The 11,706-nt window shown below is 39.6% G+C and overlaps 1 protein-coding gene across 3 annotated transcripts in view; it reads right to left on the bottom strand.

The window, feature by feature from the left end:
• MDM1 (Mdm1 nuclear protein) overlaps positions 1-11,706 on the bottom strand; it is a 33,501-nt gene that overhangs the window by 1,159 nt on the left and 20,636 nt on the right. For 2 of the 3 annotated variants that reach the window (XM_047742262.1, XM_047742261.1), the window contains 4 exons: positions 11,248-11,360; positions 11,052-11,161; positions 3,202-3,454; positions 932-991 (listed from right to left, as the gene is read on the bottom strand). In XM_047742262.1, coding sequence (XP_047598218.1) covers positions 932-991; positions 3,202-3,454; positions 11,052-11,161; positions 11,248-11,360 — 536 coding nt within the window. The remainder of the gene's footprint in view (positions 1-931; positions 992-3,201; positions 3,455-11,051; positions 11,162-11,247; positions 11,361-11,706) is intronic. The other variant, XM_047742263.1, reaches the window with a different exon arrangement.

An 11,706-nucleotide genomic window follows, 5' to 3' on the forward strand; every position in this document is an offset into this window, starting at 1 on the left:
ACAGATGTTCTAAGCAAAAAGCTTTTATAAGCATTTTAAAAGTAAAATGCTATACCTTAACATAGTGCTAACATCACATTTCCAAAATAATTTCACTTAATGTAAAAATAATGTTTGACTTTAACATGCTATCCTTCATCATTACAGAAATTCCTCATTGTTAGTAAGCAAATCTGTTATAAGGTTATTGTACACACTGTTCTTCCATTAAGAAGAAAACACAGCTGGATTCAAAGTATCCAGGTGTTTGCATTTCAAAACCCAATAACTTGATTTCTAGTTCACTGAATTCTAAAAAAAGTCCCAAATTTATGAGGACAGAAAATCTTCAATGTATATGAACTTATAATACATAAAGTATTAATTCAAATTTACTTTCACATCCAAAATTTATAAACTCAGTAATTTCATATATTTTAGAATGAATTAAAATAGTAATTCTGATTGTTCACACCAGGAATTCAAAATTCTTCCTGCCACTATTAGAAGCAAACGAATTTGTCAGAATGACTGCTACACAAGAAAAAAGTCCGTTTTCCCTAATCATATTTTTTTGAGAAATGAAAATTGACAATATATGAACATTTGAAAAAAATAACAGTTTTGCTAGACTAAATTCCTGAACCCCCAGCTAGCCAGGATGGAAACGGAAAGAGTATTAACCTCACGTGTGATGCTAGGCATAATCTCTCTTATCTGTTTGTCCTAAAAAAAATTCTTCAAGTTGATTTTAGGTCCCAGTTTACTCATTTGTAAATGGGGATAATTTAACCCCCATCACAGGGTTTCACAGGTCTAATAAAATAATATCTGTAGAAGTGCTTTGTAAACTATAAAGTACTAATCCAATGTTGAGATCATAATACTGTTATAAAATACCATATAATAAAACCTCATTCTTTGATCATATGTTATTTCACTACTGAAATACCTTCATCATTAAAGACTTCATGCTGAGGCAACTGGAAATTGTTCATCTTTGCTTTTCCCACTTAAAAAAAAAAAGGGCAAAAAAATTAGCCTTCAAAGCCACCTAACAGTATAGTATATTTACAGGAAAACCTTAGCGAAAGTAAACTATCAAAAATTTTATTAATCTGATATTTTTAATAGCAATTATTATTAACAGCCACTCACTAATTTACAACGTGCTTAACAAATATGTAAATAAACAAGAGAAAATTTCTAGAATTCTTTACAGTGACAATATTGATCTATTCTGTTTTTTTTTAAGATTTTATTTATTTATTTGTCAGAGACAGAGCACAAGCCAGGATGGTGTGGGGACAGGCAGAGGGAGAAGCAGGCTCCCTGCTGAGGAAGGAGCCCAACGTGGGACTCAATCCCAGGACCCTGGGATCACGACCTGAGCCGAAGGCAGCCACTCAACCGACTGAGCCACTGAGGTGTCCCTATTCTAACTTTAAAGAAATGCAGTAGGCTTCTATTTTTACAGATTTATTTACTTATTGGGGGTGGAGAGGAAGAGGGAGAGAGAGTCTTCAGCAGACTCCGTGCTTTGGACAGAGCCTGATGTGGGACTCAGTCCCATGACCCTGAGATCACAACCTGAGCTGAGGGCAAGAGTGGAATGTTTAACTGACTATGTCACCCAGGGGCCTCAAGAAATGCTGTAGGCTTCTGTTTAAAGATGGTAGATGGACTACACACATTTATAAGAATGACATAAACCCATAGGACAGAGAAAATGAAAGACAATGAAACAGCAACAAAATTTTGGAAAATGGAAAGCAAAGAGAAAAACTCAGAGTGTGTTATCGTCATACCTAAGCTGAATCCTAAGCCAGTAGAGGAAGGAAACGAAAAGGGAACCAATTTGTTCTCCGCTCCTGGCTCAGGCGTATGAGTACTAAGTACCCTTGAAAGTTGGAGTGAAGGTAAGACTGAACCAGGAAACTGTCTTATAGAACAGTCTGCCAAAGCCTTCTTTAAATTTGCACAGTTGGCTAACTGTTCTTCCTCCCAAAAGAGGAATGGAGGTTTCCTCTCCAAAGCTTTATCAGAGTGACTCTGACTGAAGGACACAGGTTCAACTAAGGGCAAAGGTACCATATTCAAAACAGGGGAATTCTATATATCATTTATCTCTTCAAAGAGATAAAATAAGACATCCATAAAATAAGAACAGGATGCTATATAAAGGGAGTATACAGGGCTGAAAAAATTCTTAGAAATTAAAAATACTGAAAAATCTTTAAAACTCAGAAGAAGGGGTAGAAAACAAAAATGAGTAACCCTTTCAAATTAAAATAAAAAGACAGAGATGGAAAATAGAAAAGGTAAGGTAAGAAAATAAGATCATGTCCAACATCGGAATAACAAGGAGTGCCAGAAGAGGAGGAAACAAACAATGGAGGGGAAGGAATTACTGAATAAATAATTTGAGAAAGTGAGGAACCAAGTTCCCCAGCTGAAAAAGTCCACTGAGTACTAGCAAAACAGAGACCTGCGGTAAAAGCTCAGAGGACTGAGTGTGAAGAGAAGGTCCCCAAAGATGCCAGGGGAAAAGAAGCCACACATAATGATCAAAAATGAGAACACAAGACTTCACAACAGTAAAAGTGGAAGCTAGAAAAGAGCAGAACAATGCCTAATAAAACCAAACGAAAATAACTTACAACCTTGAATTCCCCATCTAGGCAGCGTTTAGCAGTATCTGAAGGCATTTTTAGATGTCACACCTGAGAAGGGCGCTGCTGGCATCTAGTGGGTTGCCTATATGTGTATAGAAAACACCTGAAAGAAGCCTCACACTTGAGGCCCCCTGGGGGGGCTCAGTCCATGCAGTGTCTGCCTTTGGCTCAGGTCATGATCCTAGGGCCCTGGAATCAAGTCCCCCATCTGGCTCATTGCTCAGTGGGAAGCGTGCTTCTTCCTCTATCTCTGCCCCTCCCCTGCTCATGCTCTCTCTCAAATGAATAAATAGAACTGAAAAGAAAGAAATGAAAAGAAAAAAAAAGAGAAAAGAAAAGAAAAGCTCACCCTCACACAAAAGTGAACTGGGGTTACAGCCCAGCTGATTGTTTCAGAGAAGAGACTTTTCCCATTTAAAGAAATCTGTTACATTAATTAAAATACTAGGTAACATAATTGATTAACATATAGTATTTACTTAAGCCTTTGTACCCATCAGTGTAACTTTCATTTAAACAGACAAAAAGTTAAAACCAAAGTAATTACCATTATGCTGAAATTCTGGATCTCTCAAAGAGCCCTGAATTCGACGAGAGGGATGCCAGTAGGATGGAGCACAGGGTGGAGAAGGAGACTGCCCAGGTGTGTTTGTTGGATATTCTGGAATTTTTGAAACTGGAAGAGTTACCTCAGCAAATCTGGGGATATTGGTTTCAGAATCTTCCCTCAAAGGCAGGGGATCCACTGTTTTTATACCAGCAGCTGGAGAAGTCAGGAGGGACATGGCACGACTTTCTTTCTAAGTGACCAAAAAAATAAGATACATATATATGTCTGTATATATATAAAAAAATCAAACCTTTAGACACACAAAAAATAAAACGATAAAATCAATAGGAGAAATTACAGGAAAATCTATGTAACCTCAGTGTGGGGAGGATATCATAAGCCTAACAACCAATATTGGTAAACACACTTAGCTATATAAAAATATATAAACATTCAAAAAATTTTAAATCACAAATTTGAAGAAAATATATAACTTATATATTGACAATGAATTATCATTGCCACATAAATATTTCTTTTAAAGTAGTGAAGGATAAACTAGTTAAAAATGGAAAAATATATATATAAGCAAAATTTATATAGACATAAATTACAAATAGGAGAAAAGAAAATATATAACTTATATATTGACAATGAATTATTATTGCCACATAAATATTTCTTTTAAAGTAGTGAAGGATAAACTAATTAAAAATGTAAAAATATATATATAAGCAAAATTTATATAGACATAAATTACAAATAGGAGAAATATCCTACCTCACTAGTAATCAAATAATTTCAAAATAAAAGGATCAAGATACTAACTTTTCATTTACCAAATTTAAAGATTAAAAATTTTTTTAAAAGTCACACTATAATGCTTAGTGCTGACAAAGATATGGAAAAATTGGCACTCTCCTAGAGTGTCGTTGGGAGCACAATCTTTCCAGGAGCTGGTGAAACACCAAGAGCTTTAAAACTTTGTCTTCTTTAATCAACCAATAACACTCGGGGAATATTTACACAAAAATAGATAATATGAACAAAAAAGTAGCTAAAGGACAATTTCGTTACAGCATTTTTTCAAAACAAAAAAATTAAAATATTAAGAATAACAATAGGCATCTAGTTTTAAAAAACTGCTTTCAATAATAAACAGCCGGTATAACTATAGGTTGCATATCATGTTGCCTTTAAAACTTAATTGTAAGTGACATTTAAAGATATGTAAATATGTTCACAATTCATTGCCAAGTAAGTAAAAATAGATTATGAAACCTTATCTAAAGCACAATAGACAAATACACTATATACCTGAAGAATTCAAACATTCAATAGTGGCCGGCCCCGAACGGTAGGGAGGACAGCATTTACTTTGTTTAGTTGGTCAGTATTTTCTATTTTCCACAATGATAATGTATCACTATCCTCAAAGTCCTTGTATAATTTTACTTACTAGGAGAATTCAAACCAGTGAAATTAAACATAGTTCCAAACTTTCCTAATCATTCCTCGTAAATGTGGCTTTTACTCTGTGACTTAGGGTTTATCAACACAATATTCAAAGCACTGCTTTCTGACCTTAGGTATCATTTTCTGCAATTAGAGAATGTACTGCTTTTAAAGTGGAGAAGGCCTGGGGTCTTATCCAACAAACATTTCTTTTTAAATCAAGATCTAAAATAAACCACAAATCTTCCTCTTGCTTCCCTTTTTATAATTATAGGTATCACTTGGTAAAACTATTATTTTTTCTTTTTCTACATATATACACAGAATTTAAGATCGTCTTATTGGTTTCACTATTGCTAAAAAGGCCTGAATGAAATCTCTAGAGTATTTGTAACCTATGGGGTTCCCGAGTTTAATGTCATGGCTTTGGTGATTTGTTTTTGAGCCTAAAGCCTTCTCATTGGCCTCACCATTCTACCCCCGTACTCCCCCATACAACCCATTTTCCACTAAAGAGCCCACGTGATTTTATCACGTAAATCAGATCACGTTTGCTGTCTAGCTTTCAACCCTCTCGGGGCTTCCCAGAAGCCTCAGAGTTACATTCCCCCCTCCCTTACCCAACCTCCCTTCCAAAGCTCATTTCCTACCCTTCTCCTCACCCCAGTCACATTGGTCTTTTCACTCTTTAAAACTCTCACTGCTGCACACTTGTACTTACTGCTCTTTCAAACTGGAAAAAGTCTCTGCTAATCTCTGCCTGGACCCATCCCTCATTGAGTCAGGTCTTAGCTAAAATATCACCTCCTCAGAGGTGCCTGTCCTGATGGCCCAGTGTAAAGCAACCTCACCCACACCTTGGAGGTCCTTTGTGATTTTATTTGTGCTGAGGTTTTCTTTTTAAAAAATTACCTATTTCTCAAAATGAAAAGGTAAGCTCCATGAGGACCGGGATTTTGTCTTGATTACCAATGAATCCCCAGGTCCTAGAACGGTGCCTGACACACAGCAAGAGCACATTACATAGTGAATTGGGTGAATGAAAGTGAAATTCCTGATGTCCCCCTCCAAAGGTGATTTCTTTCCAGAGCTCTCTTACTTGGTACATGGCATCCCCCATCAATCCTGTTAGGCAAGGCAGAAACGTAGAAGTCATTCATAGTCTCTTACCCCAGCACTGAGCTTTCATGTTCCCCTTATACAATTCTTCAGTTTCATCCACTTCTGTGACATCCACCCTCCTTAGTCCAAGCTATCACCATGTCTACTTTGACTACCCCAATGACCTTCTAAGGGTAACCACGGTTTACTCTTGCCTTCATGGCAACCAGAAAGGTCTTTAAAATATTTCAATGTTTGGGGCACCTGGGTGGCTCAGTGGGTTAAAGCCTCTGCCTTCGGCCCAGGTCACGATCTCAGAGTCCTGGGATCGAGCCCCACATCGGGCTCTGTGCTCAGCGGGGAGCCTGCTTCCTCCTCTCTCTCTGCCTGCCTCTCTGCCTACTTATAATCTCTGTCTGTCAAATAAATAAATAAAATCTTTAAAAAAAAATATTTCAATGTTTCCCATTGCTCTCAACAATGATAAAAATTTTCCATATTGCTATCTTTTCCACACTCGACCTACTCCCTGCCACACACTATACTTGCCTTTATTTCTTAGAATCCTATGGGGGCCCCTGGGTGGTACAGTTTTTTAAGTATCTGACTCTTGGTTTTAGGTCAGGTCCTGATCTCAGGGTCACGAGATCAAGCCTCAAATCAGGCTCCATTGCTCAGTGTGGAGTCTGCTTAAGATTCTCTCTCCCTCTCCTCTGCCCTTCCCCATGATCACTTGCATACTCTCTGTCTCTGAAATAAATTAATTTTAAAAAAAGAACCCTACGTTCTTTCTCACCACAGGATACTGACACATGCTATGCTTCTCCTCTCCACCCTTTTTACCTCATCAACTCTGCCTCGTCCTCAGTATCTCAAGTCAATTAGAACTTCTTCTAAGAAGCATCCTTGACTTCCAAAGCTTCCAAACTTCTAGGACTAGGTCAATTTCTTTCAGAATAGCAGTATATACTGCTCTGAGACTCTTGTTGGTTTTAACTTTGCTTTTTTTGAGGGGGGTATGATTCTTTAATTACTGTGTATCTCTCTCACCAGACTGTAGGTTCCATAAGATCATGAACCAGGTCTATTTTCGTTCGCTATCCTTACTGTACGTGGGTAAACAGATAAGGAACATCTGCTGAAAGACTGAAGTGAGCCAACACACACTTAGGTTTTTAATATCATCTATAAAATGTGAAAATGGTCCTTGACACACCAATACCATGAGAATTCTACTCTAAATTTTATGAGACAGTCTTGTCTAGGAGTTAAAAATGTGGACTCTGAGAACACACTGCCTGGGATCAAATTCTGCTCCATGATTTGGCAGCTATGTTACCTCGGTTTTAACATCTAAATGAGAATAACAAGACCAGCCTTCTGGAGCCACTGTGAAGACTCAACAAGTTCATATACAGTACTTAGCACAGGGGCTAGGACATAGTTAAGTGCTCAGTAAATGCTAGCTATTATGGTGGGCCCCATGTAAGTTACCCAAATTGTCGCTGCCCATAACACTCCTACAAGTGAATGTCATTAAAAGTTAACATTCAAAAAATTTCTGGATATTAGAACATATTCTCTGATTCCTATGATAAAAAAAGACATAGGATAATATTAATTGAGGGCAACTGAATAATAGGAATAATTTATTAGAAACTGCACTGTGGGCACAATGAGGCAGATTGGCATTAAAGAGCAATATTATTCTATTTTGTTAATTTAACTAATATTCAATAAATTCCATAATGAGTGAAAATAATATATATAAATCCAGCTACCAATATGGATTAAAGCTACTCATTTTAGCTGAGGGTAGTCAACTCTGTGGGTAAAGCTGCCCAGAAGCTTATACCTTCCAGATAGCAACCTGGGCCCCAGGGTGTGAGGGAGGGGGATGGGGCGCTGGTGGGGGACAAAATAGTCCATGAGGGCAAGAGATTCCTAATATCTGATTCTGATCATCCACTGACTACATTCCTGTTGTCATAAGCCAATGTATACACAAGCGACAAAAAATAGCTTAGATTCTGTCACTCCAATAATACTCAGTCAACACCTATTTAATGGGTACCTGCTAGGAGGTGACTTCAGTACTGGGCTTTGGGAACAACTGGGCTCTGATCCTATCTTCTACCTCTCCCCACCACCTAAAAGCTCTCCCCTGTGCCCTCTGAAATTCATAAATAGCCACCAGCAAAATCCCCTAGAGAAATTCAACCTCCTCCCTCACTGTTCTCTCTCTGACTTCAGCCACTGACTCCCATGATTATATGTTAAGCCTCGCCATTACTGCTAACTGCAACCTCTCCAGACTTCCAGTTTCTGACCACCACCTCCTACCTTTAAAACGAACCCCTGTGAGTACCCAAATTTCAACATGTCTGCCAAGACCTTCCACTGATCTTGTCACCTCTGCACTGTGCTTTACCTTCCTAAGTCCTACCTACTCTTCTGCCCTAACCAACTCAACCTCCATGGCCAATCATTAGAGTCACTTCCTGGGATATACACCTTAACTCCCTGACCCCCTTTGTCATTTCCTCTTACTCCCTTGACAAAACATGAACCCCAGCAGTTAAATCCAACTCTCTACTTATCTGCATCTCTGCAGTCAAACCTGGCTGGAGAAAAACACACAACTCATCATGACTGGTCTTAGAACAAATTTGTGACCATGAGCCGAAAAAGGGCCCTTTGTGTGGTCCTGCATTATCTCCCATTTCCCTGGCCCACTCCCTCTCCCACTCTCAGAAAAGACTATCTCATGCCTTCTTTTCTGTACTCAAACTTCCAACCTTTTCTTCCCCAGCCTCATTCTCAGCAAGGCTCTTTCTTCATGTGCCACCAAGAAACAATCCAAAGAGACTTTCCCACAGCCCCCACCACATCTCCCGATTTTATCAGCAGTGCTCACATATTCTGCCTCCTCAAGGAAGGAACTGTCAGAGTGCCTAAAATCAGCCCTTCCACTCGCTCCTCCCTCAGACCCTATGCAATGTCTGGAGGCACTCATGCACAGGTGCAAAGGGCTGGCTGCTGCCGCAGCATCTTTCTCTCCTTAAACTGTTCTTGTTGGGGCACCTGGGTGGCTTAGTCCGTTAAGCGTTTGCCTCAGGTCATGATCTCAGGGTCCTGGGATGGAGCCCCAAGTCAGGCTGGGAGTCTGCCTCTCTCCCTCTCCCCCTCACCCTGCTCCAGTTCTCTGCCACTCTCTCAAATAAATAAATAAATAAATAATCTTTAAAAAAAAAAACAAAAACAAAAAACTGCTCTCGTCAATATATAACTGTGCTGTTATCTCCTTCATCTTGACCTCACTCCCAACTACCACCTGTTACTCTGCTCCCCCTTCCTGGAAAAGACTCTAAAAGAACTGTCTATGATGACTGCCTCTGCTTCCTCTCCTTCCCTTTCTCTTGAACTCACTTTCATTTAGGCTTTTGTCCCTCCCCACCACCAAGACTGTCCTTTGTCAAGGTCACCGATAATATCCATGCTGCTAAATCCATCATCAGTCCTCATACCTTACTGATCCATCAGTAGCACTGACACTCCCTCCTCCTCAACAACTCCGAGACACCACAGTCTTCTATTTCTCACCATCTCTCTGGCTGTTCCTCATCAGCCTCTTTGCTGGTTACACCTCAACTTCCCAGTATCAAAAAACTGGAGCTGACACGTGTCTAAACATACCTTCTCTATCTGTACTCACTTCCTTGATGATCTCCCTCAGTCTCAAGACCTCACATATCTGTGCCACCTATACGATAAAGATTCAAATCAGTTTGCAGTCCAACCCCTCCTCCCACACTCCCAAATTCAGAAAGGCAACTGCCGATGCAACATGTCTACTTGTACATCTAATAATTTTCTCAAATGTCACGTGTTCAAAATAGAACTCTTTGTCTTCCCTGACAAACCTTTTCCCTACACAGTGTTCCCCATCTCAGTTAACTGGCAACTGCATCCTTTGGCCTATTGCACAGGCCAAAAGTCTTGAGTAGTCCTTGATTCTTGTCTTTCTCCCATACCATATCTTAACCATTAGCAAATTTGGTCAGCAACATCTTCGGTGCATATCCAGAATTAGACCCCATCACACGACCTCCACTGCTACCAGTATGAACCAAACAACCATCACCTCTTGCCTGGATAGTGTAATTGACTCCTATCTAGTTTCATGCCCCTGCTCTTGCATCCCTATTCTCTGTTCCCAACACAGCAGCCAGAGTAACCATAGAAAAACCTAAGTCAAATCGTATCACTCCTCTGCCCCTCCAAAGGCTTCCCATTTCATTCAGAATAAAATTCAAAGTCTTTGCTATGACCTAGAGGGCCCTATACAGTGTAGTTTTCCACTGTGCTTCTAAATTCATTGCCCACACTCTCCCTCTCTTGCTTTCTGGCTGGTTTCCAAGAAATCAGGTACCTGATCACCTCAGGGACTTTGCACTTGCTGTTGTTTTTGCCCAGAATGCCTTCCTACATAGGCCTATGGGTCAATCTCTCACCCAGTTCAGATTCTGCTCAAATGCCACCCTCTCGCTGAGAACTTCCCTGGCTACTTCCTATTTGCCTCCCCTGCTTTACTTTCCTCCTTAGTACTTATCACCATCTAAAATACTGCGTATTGCGCCTCATTACCCTGTTTATTGACTCTCTTCTCCACTAGAATGGAAGTTCAATAAGCACCAGGACTTTTGCCCACTTCTTTCACTGCTCTATCTCCAGTGCTGAAACAGTGCCTGAAGCATACTTGGCAGGCAAGAATTCTACCACTGAACCACCAATGCCTGAAGCATACTTGGAATACAACTGCCACACAGCAGATACTCAATAAAAATACTCTTCTTCTTCTCTCTCTTTCTGTTCAGTCACTATTGACAAGATCTAATATTAGCAGAGGGGCACCTGGGTGGCTTAATCAGTTAAGTGTCTGCCTTCAGCTCAGGTCATGATCTCTGGGTCCTAGGATGGAGCCCCACATTGCTGAGCTCCCTGCTCAGTGAGGGGTCTACTTGTCCCTCTCCTTCTGCTCCCCCTGCCCATGCTCTCTCTCAAATAAATAAATAAAATCTTAAAAAAAAAAGTATATCAGCAGAAATATAGTTATTACTGTCAGAAAAAATAATTCAATGCCTTTGCCTTACTGAAAGCAGGTTAATAGCATCATCTCCACATACAAACACAGAATTTCCTAAAATCTAAACCTATTATTCATTCGTTACACATGACTAAAAAAATCACTTCCTAAAAAGTTGTTTTTCCTCCAGAATATAAATATTTACCTTCCTAAAATCATTCTTCACAGTTTCTAAGCCATCCTGAGAAGACATTCTTTTCCTCTGCTCTGGGACTGGAAGCCTCACTTTAGACGGAGACACTAAAACAGCACCGCCTGGAAGAATGCAGAAGACAAGTCTCAAACTAAATTCTAACGCAGAAAAAGCAGGTAAATTAAGAATCACTGTGTCTGCCCATTACCAACAGCTGGAGTGGTGAGATCGTGATGAGTCCTTTGGATTCCACCAAGTTCTCTCAGCTTTGGAGTAGGAAGCCGGCCTCCTTTTCCAGAAGATACAGAAGAAGACTCTGACCTACAGGTGGAAACAAACTACTATGAACCATTTCCTCCAGAAAATTGGATTGAAAATATTCTGTGATTACTGTACAATAACAAAATAGACAATTTCTAAGATAAGGCCATTTTATTTCTGAAAAAAATAACAAATCCCCATGTGGTTAAGAGTGACCGAATATTGGAAAAGAGGGAAGATCACTGCAAGCCAGCAACAACAGAGCAGAGAATTCTTCCATTAGGTCGGGGCCTAACTTTCCTTTTAGGCACAAAACTCATGATGGAATGATAAGGGATTTGGATTAGGAACAAAAAGCACCATTATCAGTGGTAGAGAATCACTCCCCAAAGCAATTCACATACAA

This window comes from Lutra lutra, chromosome 8, assembly GCF_902655055.1.
Source record: "Lutra lutra chromosome 8, mLutLut1.2, whole genome shotgun sequence".
NCBI lineage: Eukaryota > Metazoa > Chordata > Mammalia > Carnivora > Mustelidae > Lutra > Lutra lutra.